We start from the raw sequence: 16,540 nt of genomic DNA, 5'->3' as shown, positions 1-16,540 counted from the left end.
CCCACGACCCAGAAGATTCGTCGCCAGAACCCGTCAAGCAACACGACACTCGAAGCCAATTTTATCCCGAATCAATCAGTCACCATGGTAAGCGAAAGACGCCTTCAATTTCCGACCGATACGACAAATCCCGCCCGAGACACACCGTGGTAGACACCGACGATATTTTGGAATTTTGAGCGAGGCGGATCCATCGGTTTCGATGGAATTCTACCACGGAAATCATCGCGGCACGGATTTCGATCATTTTGACCGGTCAATATGGATGTTTTGGATCAAATGCTGATGAAGTTCTGTCCAGGTTCTCGCCGTTGATCTTCTGAACCCGTCCCCTGCGGCCGAGGCCAAGAAGCACAAGCTCAAGGTACGATAATCGCAGCCAGACGAGCTAGCCGACGACAGCATCTGATGAATTTTTACCAGACTCTTGTGCCCGCCCCCCGCTCGTTCTTCATGGACGTCAAGTGCCCCGGCTGCTTCACCATCACCACCGTCTTCTCGCACGCCCAGACCGTTGTCATCTGCCAGGGCTGCACCACCGTCCTGTGCCAGCCCACTGGTGGCAAGGCCCGTCTGACCGAGGGCTGCTCTTTCCGCAGGAAGTAAATTGCTACTCGCGTGGCAGTTTCTTTCTTTGGGTACTCACGACTCTTACGGTTCAATCTCACGGTGGTCATCTCGGATCTGCAACACAACATCAACATGGACGTGGGCGCATAGACAACCTGCCCTTGCGAAACATAATCAATCTCGTTTGCAGATAGAAGATGGAACACCCAAAACAGGGGCGTTTGGGGTCTCCGGATATCTTGCATGGCACTTGAGCTTTTCTTGTTTTTCCGTCACGCGTCTTGTACCAAAGAGTCGAATCTCGGGAGGCAGGAAGGAACACAAAAGCACTGCATGGGGTGGACAGCTGGAGAAGGCATTTCATGAGCACCCGGGATGGTGCAATGACGTGGAAACGCTGGTTGATGATCGCTCATACCCGAGTGCAGTGGATAGGGTTGGAGCACTGTGCTTTGCGAAATTCAATTTTTTCCACGATTCTTCTGTCCATGCGGCCAACGTGAATGTGTCATTTGGGCTTCGTGTGATGCTGCCAGGGCTGATAATTTGACTCATACTCGCATTCAACAGTCAACACATCAATAGCCGCCAGTCAGCTGATATGGGGAAACTGCATGCATTACACCCGTTCAGACCACACTGGCACGCTTTTGAGTCACCCCGAAAGGAGTTCCCCGCACGGGACGCATGAGGCAATAGTTGGAAGGCAAGGACCTATGTCCCTCAGTGCTATGGGATGAATCTTCAGCCGAAACAGAGGATTGTAACGCCATCAGAAACCCGAGACCTTCCAGCTTCCATGCAAGTCGAGCTCACAGGACCCCGCGGCCCATGGCTTCTCCAGCGCCCAACACCCGTCAACCAGGATAGCCCCGCATACCGTGAGGGTAAAGCGAGGATAGCTCTCTCATCAAATTTTGCTAGTTTGATTACCTCGGATGTTGAAAAATCAGCACTTTACAATTCTAAACAGGGATGGGGACTAGGAGCATGGTAGGCAACACTGATCTCATGGCTACCTTACCTATTGGTTCCAACCAGGAGCTCTCGGTAGCACTGTATTTCAGTCCTGATATTTGATGGAAGTTAGGTACTTGATTGATAGTTATATGAAATTATGATATTCTATCCAATGGCTTTGTGCCGAGGTTGTGCAGTGATCAAAGACGTCACGGTTTTCTACAAGTTTATTGGACATGTCTTCCATGTAACACGTCAGACTATCTGATTACAACAGCAGCCAGACCTTTCACGTCGCGCGCCCTTCTGATACGTGCAAACAGTTGATAAACACGTAATGCAGTGCTTGGACTTTTAGGACCACATGCAAAGAGCATGTCTAGGTAAACCTTATTGCTGTGTCGGAAAAAGGTGTTCTCAAGTCCGTGGCTGGCTTCAGGGTAGGGCACGCAATGTATACAGTACCACATGTAGTCGGGACAGTTTATGGCCTTGAGATAGCCTGATCTTGTTCCTGCCGGCAATTGAAAGCGATCCTCGCCAAAATATTCAAGAAAGCATTGCCTCTTTACTGACCTTGATTTGAATCTTGACCTCGGTCACTGGGTGATTGAAGTGGTAATGCTGACTAAGAAACAGCTTTACGCGAAACCTGCGCGACAGGAACGCGCATAAGGGTCCTGGCCAGCCCCACTTAGGTCCCTCCCGCAGGCTCTTGCATACCCCCTTGGCTTCCCAGCCTCTCGCATTGAACCTATTCCACTCCTTCCTCACCTCTGACGCAACCGTCATCTCCTCAACAACCTCCAAAACCAAGCTTTAATCTCCCGTGCTCAGAATCCTCTCCAATCCACCGATTTAAAATTTTTGACTGCTCTGTCTCGGGTTTGCGTTTGTTCTGTTCTTGGCAACACTGCCAATTGATGACGCTGCCCATTGGACCCCACTGTTCCCGAGACAAAAGAAAGTTATACGAGTACGACACGTTTTTGAGTACGAGTATTCCAACGACAACTTGCGAATTGTCAGGCCACCAACCTGAACCTTCACACCTGCCTCTCGAACATAGAGCACCCTGCGCTTTACGGAAACACCATGTCGAGCCCTCGAGTCAAGCGCCCCTTTGCTGGCGCCGCCTCTGATCCCTCGCAGCGGCAGATCACCTCCTTCTTCAACACCCGCCCTACCGCAGACCCGTTACCGGAGGCTGTCTGCTCCCCCGCTCTCCCTGCGAATGTCCAGTCCAACCTCCTCTCCGTCGGCATGCGCGTCCGCAAGTCTGTCCCCGAGGGATACAAGGTCGTGGGGCCCAGTGCCTTCAAGCTCTGGACCGATAATACCCCGCTGCCGACGGCATCGAGGCCTGCTCTGCCACCCACTGCGCAAAGGGCCGCCGCACCGAGGGAGCTGCTGCCGTTCTGCGGTATCAACAGTATCGGTGGCCTGAGCAGCCAGCCCGAGGTCCATACCGATGCCGAGGAGGACGATGACGTCCCAGGGCTAGACGACATCCCTGAGCTTACCCTCTCTCAAGAGTCTACCGACAGCACGGACTCGAACGCAAATGCCCGCAAGCGTTTCTTCACAGACGACACTGAGGACACTGTCGACCCTGTGTCGACCTGGGTGGCCACCGAGGGGGATGTTAGTCCGCGGACCCTCACACCCAGCGGTTTCGGTAACGCTAGAGTCATGGCCATCCCGCGATCCCGCGCAGCGAAGAGGATGGGAATGTCTCCGATGAAGGAGCCCATCGACCAGGAGAATATGGAGGTCGATGGGGACTTTGAGGAGGCAGAGTTTCTGGTGTACGGCGAGGGAAGAGAGATGGACACGACGGCTTAGATGTTATGAGGCAAGAGATGGCGGCAGAGATGTACAGTGCGGCATGTTATCGTATGGGTTGATCCTTGGCAAGGCGTTTACGGACAATGAGAGGGCCCAAGACTCAGGGATGAGCTTGTAGAGGGCACGGATAGCATTGTATTTTTGGTTGATTGATATATTTTCGCCTAGAGAATGATGGATATATTCCATAATTGAACGAGGCACAATGCGACATCTTAGACAAAGCTACTCCGTAGTATTCTTACTATTTGTGCCTACGTAGTGCTGACGGCTCGCTGAACATCGGTAAGGGTTTGTAAAAGTGAGATAGCAAAACAACTGTCCACAGGATACCTAGTACACAACACCATACCTACATATACAATAGGAACATTATACAATGTTCACGCATTGATGCGATATCCAATCTTTGGAATCTCGCTTTTTGCTAACAGTCTGGCCGGTTCACATACCTACAAATGGCTCGCGAAATTCAAGTAGATCCCGCTGCCCATAGAACTCACCCGCAACCGTAAGAATCATGTTGACAGTCGCCCGCATGTTCATCCGCGCGCGCTCTCTGGCGGCTTCCTCGGCGGTGATGCGCTTCTCTTCGGCAGCAGAGGCATCGAGCTGGGAGAGGAGTCGTGCCTTGGCGCCCTCAAGGTCCTCTTGGTCGTCTGGTGCTTCGCCCTCCTCCACCGACGTGTTGGATGAAATCTCCATGGCAACATCCTCGTCATCATCTGCAATCTCGCCGTCTTCCTGCTCTGGGTTCTTAGGGGGCTTGAGTTCGTCGGGCGCAATGTCAGATGTGGGGGCCGTCACATTGGTCTGATCCCAGGGACTTTCAGCATCTTCGAGGTCTCCGGTCACCTCGCCCGCAACGACGTCCTCGTCACTGCTGCTCCTGTCGACACCTTCATGGACGCCTAGAGCACCCTCCTCTAGCTCGTCCCTCAGCGCCGCCATCTCCGCCAGGCTTCTCCCCAACAGCACTGCCCGCCGGCCCAGGTCACGGATCCACCCAATCTCGGCATAGTTGAGCTCTCCGCGGTCTGGTAGACGGGCTAGCAGAGCCCACAGCCACCGACTCGTGCGCTCTTCAATATTGTACCCCCTGCGGAGGAACTTGCCCCCGAGAAGCACACGAAGGACGCGTAGGACCGAGTCCTTGGACATGAGGGCTAGCTGGAGGGGTAGCGGGTCTGAATGGCGGAGACGACGAGACCAGATTGATGTGGTAGGCGAGTTGCGTCCAAAGGGGGCGGCGTCGACGGGGGTGGACCGCGGGAGGCGGGAGAGGGCATCTGATGGTGGCGGTGTGTTGAGGATGCTGCGTAGGTGGATGTACTGGTCGAGAAGAGAGGCGAGGTAGGCATCATGGATGGCCTTCTCCGAAGCTTCCCCGGCGTCCTCCGATGCTTCGCCTCTGTCGTAGTAATCCTCTTCCTCGGGGTCGGGCGCGGCCATATATGCGCCGTCTTCGTACCAGCCTCTGGGGTCGCTGACGCCATCGTTGTATATACTGCGATCGATCGGTGCGTAATCATCGTCGGCGTTATTGTCGGCTTCATCGTTGAAATCCACACCGGCCTGGATATCAGCCGGTAGCTGTGGTCCAATCTGGACCTTGGGTGCAACGAGCAAATGAGGGATACCGTAGGCTTCTTGTCTATTGAATACTCACCACATCAGCACGTGGTTCTGCCACTTCAAGCAATAGACTCGTTCAGCGAAACATGAAGACGAGAGGGGTTTGCGCGTAGGCCTACCTTACGGACATGAGGTACGCCATGGCGTCGGCGTCGTCCTCAAAGTCAGACTCTTCGCCAGGGGGAATAGTCGTGGCATCCTGGTAGTTGGAAAAGACATATTTCTGACCCCATGTTGGGTCGATGCCTGAGTTTTGGTGTTGGCGCGACTTGGAGGAGCTCTGGGCCTGCTGCTTAACGCGTTTGGGGACGGGCTCAGGGATTTCGCCGTCGTCGAGGTCGGAGTGGTCGCGCTTGGAGGACATGATGCTACCGGGTGTGCATATTCAAAATGATGCCAACTGTTCAATGTTGGTTTCTCTGCGCAGGCGATCTTTATTTGAATGGGAGAGTTGGCGCAGATTGAGGTTGAGAGTTGGCGTTGATGCCTGGGGCTGGGAAAATGTCCAAGGTCCGCGCGCTAACATTTCCGCTGGCGGAACCACTGGTGCCAACAGCTGCTCCCATCCCCTTAGATAGGCAGCTACCCGTATAGTATCACCAACCTCCCATCCTTCTCCTTACTGACATCTCTTCCACTCGATCTTATTCATAATCTCTTGTATTTAGCGTTGGCAATTAGCTCCCAAAGATGGCACCCTACGACAACATTGCTATGAAGACGGCCGATGACGAACGAATAGCGTTTGCTCGTCGACTCCTCGATGCGTGTGATGATGTTGCGTCCTTTGTTGACCGCTGCCTAGGGTGGAATGGGACTGCGAGATATGTCCCCCCTTGGAGTTTCTTTCAAGATCAGTCTGAGGGTGGAACGTGGGGAGAGCGGTGAAACCGTCATCATTCGCTTCCCATATCTAGGGAAAGTATATGATCTATGGAGGGAAGAAAAAGTCAAGAATGAAGCCATGGGCATGGCCTTACTGCGGGAGCAAACTAGTATTCCCATACCGCGTGTGCACTCCTGGGGGGCCCGTGAAGAAAGTCCGCTCGAACTAGGTCCGTTCATCATTATTGATTTTGTCGAAGGCGAAAACTTGGGATGTTTCCTAGCGAAACCAACTGGGGAGACGAAACATGAAACCGACCATTCTAGACCCAGATGCCGATAAGGAACCGCTCGACGTAATCTACGAGCAAATTGCCGGCTTCATGTTGGAAATCTCGCGCATCCCATTCACGAACATTAGAGCCATCTCAAAGGACACCGCATCTGGGGGGTGGTCGGTTGCCAGTCGACCCTTGACATACGATATGAACGAGATCGTCACCGTCGGTGGTTGCTCTGCTAAGCATTTGTCTACCAAGGCAAAATTCGATCGCGCCAGCGAGCATTTCGCGGCATGCGCGCATATGTTCCAGTTCCACGCTGGGGAGCAACGCAATATTTCGGGTTTCGATGAAGACATTGCCGGGACGCAGTTTATCGTGCGCCACCGCTTTCCCAAACTGGTCCCTATTTACGGCACTGTAGACGATGCAGGACCTTTCCGGCCCTTTTGTGATGACCTAAGGCCCTCGAACCCAAGACTCTACGCATTACTGGCATTTTCGATTTCGAGTTTACAAACGCTATGCCGGCACAGTTTGCCCACGACGTTCCACGGTGGCTACTGCTCCACCCCCCGTCTGACTGGCTGGGGGATGGAAAGAAGGAAGAATTACTACGCCTTTTCGAGCCAAGGAAAGACCAACTCATTCGCGCAATGGGGCGGGTTGAGAGCAGGTCATCATCGTCTCACGAAACGTGCCTCTCGGCCCACATGAGAGACTCGTGGGATAGCCAGAGTTTCTGGTTTAACCTTGCCTCACGGTGCAGCTTTAGTGTGGATGACTACTACTGGCAGATTCTGCATGAACAACATTTAGGGGAGGCCATGTTAGATGATGCGATGTTGAGCGATAAGCAGAGGTTTATTGAACACAAGATGCGCCAAGTCCGGAATTATTGAAACGACAAGGAGCAAGATAAGCGCTTCTCCAAGGAGGCTCCCTAGGGCTGTGTGTAGGTAGAAGTTGCGGACAATGGGCTTAGACTAAATGTCACTAGCACTAGGTAGCTATTGGATTATAAAGCTACCATGGAATACCCATTTTGGTTGTACAACACTATGGTCGATGGCCAGAATCTTCACAAAAGGAATAGAGACAGTTGGCGCTGTTAAAATCTGTAATGTCACCAAGTGGCCTACGGGAGTAATAGATGATTTGTGACCACCTTGCCTCCCCTAAAGGCGATAGATCTACCACCATTTAAGCCAGAGGATAAGCATCTAAGAACCTCCTACCAATAACTTACGTATTAAGGCCCCCATATAAAGGTTCATAACTATCAAGTAATTATTTCCAGTAAGATTGAAGACCTATCTATTATTTAGGTACCAGGCAAATCTAGATACTTTGCCTAGGCCACTTGAAGTTATCTGAATAAGCCTTTAGGAAGTGGCTTTGCCATAGTAATTAGATGCTCTTCGCATGACAACTTTGGGAAGCGGTCCCAGTGTTCTGTGGCTTTTGTTTTTATTTCCTCTTCTTTTTTTGCCGCCTGTTCCTCATCCGGGCGCTTCTTCGTGCCCTCATCTCAGGCCTTTCGAGCATTATCACCTCTTGCAATAAGTTCATTTATCTTGTTTGGCTCGACAATATGACTAACCCTTCGATCAGATATGATAATTTCTTGATTATAGGTTTGGAAGGAAAGCTCATAGTTACTACCTAGGTTGTATGAGTTCGGAGATCGGTGATGATCAGCTAAAGTTAGCAGCTGCAATAAAGTATCTATCGCTTTTTGGGCTATAGTCCAATCCACTAGTCTAATGTTTTGTGTGATATACAGGCATAGAATAGAGATGGATTTAGCCTTTCCTCGGTTCTGCGAGGCTTGTGTTGGTCTTGATACCACAGTATCACATTTCATAGTGTTTGTGTACAAATAGGGGAGCACCTTGCTGGCCTCATCATACACGGTCAGCTGAGTCAGTAATTTCCTCAAGCAAGGCTTCGAGGATGAATGCAAACTTCAGAGGAATATCCTAATTACTCTGCCGCCGCAACAGGTTTATCAGCGCTGTCGACATCTCGATCTTGTACCGGCGTGAAACCGTGAGACTGCTCAAAATGCGTCGCAGTGCCGAGCACCGGACAGGGTTGAGCTCTGGCATGGCGAACTCAGTTGGCTGCGACTGGGAATCCGGGGTATGTATATACATCAAGGTTGTGTGGAAGGTTGAAAGAGGAGCGTTATTTCTTCTGTTCTCCTAAGTCCTTCCTAGGATCTTTGCGAAGCTCACCTATGTGGCCGAGCTCCGATGGAAAAGAGGACTTTTGGCACCGGTGTCGATGCGGAGTATGTATATGACACCCTGATAGGTAGTAGGTAGGGGATCTGCCATATAGGGGCCAGTTCAAATATCGACCAGCCGAACCTATAATGTAGGAGAAAGGGGTCTTACAACCAGATACAAAAATATTCTCTGTGCAACGGGTAATCCGAGAGTATTTCAATATCTTTGATCATACATACTGGCATACGGAGTATATACACATAATCTTTCAGTGCCAGATTGACCATTGCTATAGGCTACAGCGCGTGTTGCGTGACACAGACGCTGGAGTTATTGAGCTGGGGTATGTTTGTAACGCTATGCCTGGGCAGTAACTTTGAAACAGCCCTCGACATTACCTGCCTCAACTTTCCTGATCTGCCCTAATCAACTAGACTAAGGTACGAGTTCCCAACGCCCATCCAGGTACATGTGGTCTAGTTAACCTCATTTTGTGCCACTTGTTGTGGTCTGGCCATCCACGTGGGCTGAGTTTGGGTTTTGGTGGCGGCGTTTATTCTTTCGAAGTTTGTGTTCCGGCCTAGGTATATTAAGCAGCACGACCAACTGTCCACAACATTACACCCTCCATCCTCTTCCAAATAAACATCATCATACAAAGATTGCCTGCAATCACCAGCCTTACATTTTCCTTCTCACACAACGCTGAAAAAACGACCAACACACCTGTGTACCCACTATTGGAGGGTGCCCAACTATTGGATTCATTCCACTGTTTCGAAGGGACGGACCGGCTGGCAGCCGGGAAGCAGCATGTCCGAAATGTCAACAGTTCACTGCTCCGAGCAGGGTTCGAATACCCACCTGAAGCCGGTGTTTATATACGGCACACTCTGCGCTATCCCACTCCTTGCGTGGGCACTGACAGGCGATTCCTCCCAAGTCAGCGCCGTCTCGCCCCTGATCCGCCGAGCAAAGGTCGATGGATTTTCTCGATACCGTCTCTCTAACCGCGACTACCCTGCTGCTGTACATCGCGAGGGCTCTAAGATCTGCGGTTACCTCGTTACCTTCAGTCACCAGTCCCAGCGTCGAAAGTTGGACGATTTCGAGGGAGCGATATTTCAAGAGATCCCCGTTCAAGCCAACATTGTAGACCAATGCGGGAAGCCAACTGGGGAAACGGTGGAGGCGGACATGTACCTCTGGAATGGGCCTATGGATGGTGTAACTGATGAGCCTTGGGATTTGGACGAATTCATCGCGTATTGCTTGTCTGACTGGCTTGAAATATTTGATGGGATGGAGCTAATTGGGCAAATAGAGTAGAAACTACTTAGGCTATGATAAATCTCTAATCTGGCTTTAGTCTCAGCTGTTCGCTAAACTCGAATATTTTATTTCCTGAACTACCAATACAAGGAAGCATACAACTTAGCACCGCCATAAAGAATAACTAATATTATGACGATCTTAATGTTAAGATAATTCTTATGATGATATTTCCCCGTTTAACATACTATACCCCGTCATTAAATCACATCTAGTTAGTGGAAGTTATCTGGGTACCTTAATTTAAGGAGCGCTCATATTATTCCTCGTCATGGTAATAGACAGGGACTTGTGTACCTTGTTTCCTAAAACACCTTTTATGCTTGCGTCGTCCAAAGTTATATAGACTGATGAGACCTTTTATGTCTAGAGAAACTTTACGGAGTACTGTAAACCTCCTTCTGGTGCGTGTGATTTTTAAGGTTGTCCCACCCGCTCTGTGTGCGGCCGTCGCGGCATGAAGTCTTCTTGCAAAACGCCCTAGAACTTTTCCAAACCAAGTCCTCCAGGTTCTGGAGGCATTCAATTGGCCTTCTAAAATTATGTTAAGTCTCTATGGGGAGTGATTTTCCGGAGCTCCTCAATAGTATAATCAAGCGATCTAGGTCTCGCTTTCGTTTTCGAGGGCTCTGAGACAATTCTCCTTGATAAGCTGCGCCTCTTCAATTCTCTTGTTCAATAGTTTCTGTTGATTCCAACAGCAAGTTCATTCCTGATTTATGAAAATGGCTCCGCATGTTCTTGATGTCCTTGGCGTATGTTCCGATGTCCAAGAACCATGAAACTCTGATCCACATGTTGAAGAGACTAGTGTCCGGTTGGAGGACTTGATCGTAATAAGACTTGAACATCATCCGTAAGACTAGATAATCCTGAAGCGAGTAGGTTTCTGCGTATGGGAAGAAAGTTCGGGCTGAATATTTTCTGCACATATCTAGATGTTAGTGCGACTTGGTTGTTATTCCATGTTGGGCAGTCTGTACCATCTTCTTCAAGCTCGAATATTCTAGATATAACTCATACAAATTTTGAGGAGAGTTTTATTTGTCTCTTCTAGTGTGATGGGCTGCCAAGTTCTATCGCAATTGTCCACCCGGGTGGTCTCTTCAATGGTGTGACTAAGGGTTAGAACCCGCGAGCAGTCTAACTTGAAAGATACCTTAATTAAAAAAGAGCGCGCAGTTTGGTGGACGAAGTATATCTTGCAGATCGGTATCCGAACAGAATGGCCGCAAAGTTGGTGAATATCATTGTCGAAGGGGCTGTGAAGTTGTTGACCAAGAATATCTAAAGATTGCACTCTGGGCTGAGGAGATTAGAGCCTGTCCTGATGCCAGTTCCCTGAAAATTTTCGGTTCTCTACATTGATTTCTCCCTCTAACCGTGCTGATGATTGATGACTGGGGGAGTTAGCTTTCTCTGCAACACAATCCCCGTCAACCTCCACAGCCACCCACATTTCCTCGATAGTGAGTGGGCGGACTGATGTCAGAACAATTGACAAGAGCTTCCTAGTCTTCTCAGGAAATGCTTTGGATGCCATCTCTAGAAAATAAAGATGAACTTAATTGAAGTTTATCGTTTCGAGAATCTTTTCCGGCAATGCCGCAGATATCCCACTGAAGGTTGAATCTTCGATCATCTTAACCACCAAGGATATTCAGATAAATTTTCAGTCAGCCCCAGTAGCAAGCTTCCTGGGCAAATTCTCTAGTACAATTCTTGGGAGAGCAGAAACCAGTTCAAGTTCCTTCATCTTCCACCGGGCAAATCGAAGAATGTCGGGCCTCAGGGCCTCATTTTCATCCTCGATAGACAGCCTGAGTTTGCTGGCCTGGTAACTTCGGGGTATATTCGTCTCCATGAATAGGCTCAGGATTTGATGTATCAGGCTGTTTGAGTGACTGAGAATAGAACTCTTGGGACAGCACCCGGGGAGCTGGGTTGCGGCTTCAATCCTTGACTGTGAACATAGTGCGGAGTAGTATGTACGAAGACCTAGTATACTGTGACTCATCTTTGGCTGGCTTGATTGTGGCAATCTCGGCTTGATGCATGCGACAGGGGTGACGGTTTATTGAGTACTTCCAAATTCAGGATTCCTTGGTTTCCCAGGTAGTGAATCATCACTAGTACTTACTTCGTACTCGTACTCCGTACCAATCTAGGACAAGGTTCTTTGCGTCGTTATGAACAACTCAACAACTAGAACGTCGATGTTGTACACTCACAGGGCTACACCCACGACATTACACATGCTTCTACTTTGGGTAATGGAACATTGGGCCTTTGCCGTCGTTGCCTTTCCGGACGCTTGCTGCTGTGTGCCCCCATCGGCTGGTTAGGGATCATATTTTGATACCCTTCTTGATTCCCGGCCTTTCCACCTTCTCCGACTTCTACGAACAAATCAAAAACCGAGGAGAAGTTTTAGACCCGCAATTTATTTTTCTGTGGCTTGAGCTGTGCATGGAAGGGTTGAGAGGGTAAAATTACCGCCTCAGGATTGCGGCAGAACAGAAGGGGTAAAAGGGCACTTTTGACTCTCTCCTTTTTCTTCTCCCGAAATCTCCGCCAGCCCTTCCTCCGTTGTTAAGCTCAGGAGGATAATTGGGATATTTCATACTAGTGTAGGTACGACATATGTATGAAGTATGAAGAATGCCCACATGCATGTAATCTGCCGCACGAGGACCAACGCACATGTTAGCTAACCACGCCTAATGTGTGAGAAACGGGCCTTGCAACTTGTCCAAAATAATAATAATAAAAAAATCTCTTTTTAACAGGAATTCAATGGTATTTTAAGGGTAATTTAAGAGCATTCAAGGGTATTCAACCGTATTTGACCATACGTACCGACATATGGAGTATGTATATACATAGTACACACAATCTTCCAGCGCTCGATCAATCGTTGTTACTACGAGTATTATTACAGTACGTTGCGCGACACTGACACCGGGGTTATCGAGGTGGGATTCCCCTGCAGCGCCAAGATCTGCCTGGTCAGCAGCTTTGAAACCGCCCTCGACATCTCCGACTTGGTCCCCAGGTACCCCAGCGCCCGGGCGCAGCTCTTGGCGCGCCTCATGCTCACCTGCAGCTCCTCGCCGCGGTGGCCCAGGGGGTCCTGCCACTCGTGCCTCTGCAGCTCGTCAGATGACTCGATGTGGAAGATGCATGACTTGGTGAAGGCGCGGATCAGGAGCACCGTCCAGGGCTCCGTCAGCAGGGGGCTCTCGCTCACGGCAAAGTGCAGACCGGGGAGCTGCTCCTCCAGCTGGCTGACGCTGCCCATGTCCCGGGGCGTGCTGATCTCCGCGAGGTCCGCGAGCTCGATGGAGCTGGAGTGCCTGATCCGCATGACTATGTTGGCGTCGAGGCGCTCCGCTCTGCTCTGCTCGAGTCCGAGGTGGTTGTCGTCCACCAATTCGATAAGGTCAGCTAGCGTTAGGCAGGCAAGGTGCCAGTGGATTCCGATGCACAGAAACCAGCCCTTGATGCGCGCCGGAACTGTGTCGTAGTTCTTGACCAGGTCGCGGAAGAAGCACCCGTGTGTCCTGTTCCAGTAGCGGTATATCGAGGTCGCCGACTGAATAATCTCCTCGATGGCGTGGCCGTGTTCCTGTTTCCTCAGGGCGTTCTGCAGGTACGAGACGTAGCGGAACAGCAGGACCTTGATGGAAGTTGATCTGGCAACCGCCCTGGTTGCTTCCGAGTATGGACACGGCCAGTGTAACGGCGAAGGTTGTTCGGTGTTCTCCTGCGCGTACAAGTCGAGCTCCCATCGCCGACTCAGTGTCCGTGTACTTGTGGGCTCCCTCTTCACTATCTGTGCAGAATCATGCTCGCATTCCTCATCGGGAACAACCACCGGGCGGTGATTCACAGACGACGAGACCGTGTCAATCATGACAGCCAACCAGTATAGGAGGCCAAATGTGCGCGTCTCCTCGATGCCAGCGCGGGGGAACCCGTCGCCCTCTCTCGTCTTGCGGCCGAGTCGAATTGCCTCCTGGGTGCTCGTCTCCCGTGCCTCGAACCTGTACTTCAACGCGTGGATCTTGCGCGCCGCCCGCTCTGCGAAGATCGGGGGTCCCCCCGCATTGATAATATCCATAGCCTGCTTCATGATGGAGGCCATGAAGTCCTCGTCGCCGTCGATGGATTCCGCTCCGCGGGGAAACCCGTCTCGGTAGCTGTCTACGACCCAGGGCTTCTGCGTCAGCCCAAAAATCAGTTCGGCATAGACCACCCGGAAGCACTCCACGTCCGACACCTCCTGGAGAGCTTTCTTCGCCTGCTCCCACACTGCGTGCTGGAGGGTCTGCTCAAACTCGTCCTCGTCGTGCCCGGACTCGCTCTCCGACCTGCTGTCGTCGTGCCACGATTCCGTGTTTAGCCTCTCCGAGCGTCGGGTTCCATGCGCCCACTGCGTTGCAAAGGCCATGATCACCAGGTCGAGCGTCCTGGACGCGGCCTGGCTCTCGGAGCGTGAAAGTCGGACCGTCCCCGTCGCCTGCGCGACACGGTCTAGCTGTCTGACGCGGCGGTACATCCGATTCGACCAGGCGACGCCCCATTCTTGCTGTACCTGCGCTCCGGGGCTGCTACTGAGTTGCTGGTGCGCAGGGACAATGTCCCGGGGCCGGAGACTTTGCATCTTGTATGGGCAGGTGTCCTCTGCCAGCCAACACCCCAGGTTGTTCTCCAGGACGTCGTGGTAGATGCGCAGGAGGCCGCCGGAGATGAGGCTCCTGTTCGAGGTGGCCATGACAAGGTGGGATGCCGCAAAGGGAGACAGGGACATGCTGCAGTTGTTGTCGCCCCAGGGGTCGGAATCTCGACGCGTCCTGGGGTCGCTGGACGGCCTTCGCCTCTTATGGCGATGGGAGGCTATGGAGGACGTGGAGCCACCCGGCACGGAATAAGATTCGGAGACATGGAAGCTGGCGGTCTGGGTGTCGAGTTGGGAGAGGGTTGAAGCGTAGTCCGTCACGGTTGGGAGGGGAAAACATTCGAGACTGGTGTTTGGTATCTGTTCCGGAGGCCCCTGAGGTATGAACTCCCAATTCTCGAGGCATGGGTTTATGTTGTTGTTTGGAGTAGTCAGCCCGTGAAAGCTCGGGTCAACCATTGAGCCGCTGGAGGAAGCGGTATCTGTCCCCTGCGGCATGGCAAATGGCGTCTCCCAGCAGAACGGGTCATGAGTCTGCGCAGGATTATGGAATAGGTGCACCAGGGTATTATCCGACTCGCCACCCATAGTCAGGGGAGTAGGCAATTCGGGCTTTGGATCCCTCTGGATCTCGATTCTTTGGCGCTTCCCGGTCGGCTCCTCAAGCGGACTCTCGTTGCCGGGCGTGACCAGGCTGAGGTCGTCGTCCCCGGGCTGGGGCTGGGTCCAGTGGGGGTTCAGACTGCATTCCTTCTTTGTCCTCGCGCAGTAGGAACATGGGAGGAGGACACCAGGGCCTTTCCCCAGGGCGCACGTTAGCTGGCCGGCTCGACTTTAGCTGAGGAGGGCGGGGAAGATTTCACTTGGGTGGCCGCCGTGCGTGGACACATGCTGTGCGACGCCGGCAAGACTGCCCTGGCTGCTGCTCTGGATGCTGCTCCCCTGGCTGCTCGGGCTGCGGTTATTAATGAAGAAGCCATCGCAGGCCTTCTTGGAGCGGCGACACTGCTCGCAGGAGTGGTTCTGGCGCCGCTTCTCCATTGCTGGGTGGGGATGAGGGTCGGTTGTCGCCAATGCCGTCGATTGTGGAGTGGCCGGATAGGGGTAAAGCGGGTTCGGGGTGGTATAGCAGGCTTAGCAACGTACTAGCGGTTATAACGATGGCCTGTGGGTGATTGGGTGTGGACTGTGGAGGTTTGAAGAATGTCGAGATGGGGGTTTGAGGACGAAGGCACGAGTGACGTCGGCCGGGCGGAAGGAACTACCTAGTAGGCTCCTCCCCTCTCCTCAGAGCCTTCTCTTCTCCTCCTGCCTGTTCTAATATTATCTCTCATTCAAGGTGCTGACGAGAGGATGCGCTAAGGTAGCTGGAAACGCTAGTCTCAGGTGAGGCCTTGTACATTTTATCTGCACAGTGGCTGGTTTGTGGCCATAGTAGGTTAGCAAGTCCCGACCCCTCGCCTATAAGGTGACAAGGTCCAATACGGAGGCGCCATGATGCGTCCCCGCGGGGTGAGATCTGATGCACACAGGGGAGGAGGCGATCGTTAGGATGTGGCCGAGGGTTAGGGCTTATGATCATTGTCCCCGGATTTGCTTCAACGACGCACCGTCGCATTGTCGGCAGTCGTTGACTCGTCGTTGGTTTTTGGTCTTGGATTTCGACCCATGTCCAATTTGGGCACCCCCTGTTGGGTCATGGCCCTTGTAGGAGCATGTCCCTGGAAACAGTACTCGTACGAGTATTACCTGTGGCTGTTCTTGTGCCTAGCAAATTTTGATTCCGTCAAGAGTAGTGGTCAGCATGAAGGAATGGGTTCGATGTCATGCCAACGAATGTATAAGGCGAATTCAGTCAGCATGGGAGAGAAGTCTAGTGTACAATATCGAGGACATTGTTGGATGGAGGAGGCCTAATAAACCTTAGGGCTACTATAGATGTTAGGCCCCCCACTTGTGAAGCCCATGGAGAGGAAGAGACGTCACCAAGTTTGGTGCTTCGAAACACTCTGGATGAAGGATAAATAGCCAAATTCAAAGTTTTTTTTTTTTTTTGGGTTTGAGCATTCAATGTTTGCAGTGGAACCTGGGGAAGTGGGACAAGCTCGTATTAATGTACCAAGGCAAACGGGCGCCAAACCGCCAACCGCCATAATAAATACAACGACCCGCCT

General features: G+C 51.8%; 4 protein-coding genes across 4 annotated transcripts; 2 read left to right on the top strand and 2 right to left on the bottom strand.

Moving 5' to 3' along the window:
- Positions 1–84: 84 nt before the first annotated feature.
- On the top strand, positions 85–606 carry rps27 (40S ribosomal protein eS27; the record flags this gene model as incomplete). Its single annotated transcript, XM_083191161.1, has 3 exons — positions 85–87; positions 302–364; positions 424–606. The coding sequence occupies 3 exons, from the start codon at positions 85–87 to the stop codon at positions 604–606; spliced, it is 249 nt and encodes an 82-aa protein (XP_083052375.1).
- A 2,019-nt stretch (positions 607–2,625) lies between these two features.
- On the top strand, positions 2,626–3,375 carry ACO1O0_001677 (ribonucleotide reductase inhibitor-domain-containing protein; the record flags this gene model as incomplete). Its single annotated transcript, XM_083191160.1, has 1 exon — positions 2,626–3,375. The coding sequence occupies one exon, from the start codon at positions 2,626–2,628 to the stop codon at positions 3,373–3,375; it is 750 nt and encodes a 249-aa protein (XP_083052374.1).
- A 447-nt stretch (positions 3,376–3,822) lies between these two features.
- On the bottom strand, positions 3,823–5,377 carry ACO1O0_001676 (SIP1 domain-containing protein; the record flags this gene model as incomplete). The annotated part of the gene is made up of 2 exons (XM_083191159.1): positions 3,823–5,032; positions 5,133–5,377. The coding sequence occupies 2 exons, from the start codon at positions 5,375–5,377 to the stop codon at positions 3,823–3,825; spliced, it is 1,455 nt and encodes a 484-aa protein (XP_083052373.1).
- A 7,243-nt stretch (positions 5,378–12,620) lies between these two features.
- On the bottom strand, positions 12,621–15,407 carry ACO1O0_001675 (uncharacterized protein; the record flags this gene model as incomplete). The annotated part of the gene is made up of 2 exons (XM_083191158.1): positions 12,621–15,163; positions 15,230–15,407. The coding sequence occupies 2 exons, from the start codon at positions 15,405–15,407 to the stop codon at positions 12,621–12,623; spliced, it is 2,721 nt and encodes a 906-aa protein (XP_083052372.1).
- Positions 15,408–16,540: the final 1,133 nt, after the last annotated feature.

Source organism: Amphichorda felina, assembly GCF_050947745.1.
Source record: "Amphichorda felina strain 45539 chromosome Unknown scaffold_2, whole genome shotgun sequence".
In the NCBI taxonomy this organism is placed as follows: domain Eukaryota; kingdom Fungi; phylum Ascomycota; class Sordariomycetes; order Hypocreales; family Bionectriaceae; genus Amphichorda; species Amphichorda felina.
This window is presented reverse-complemented; position numbering and strand designations above follow the sequence as displayed.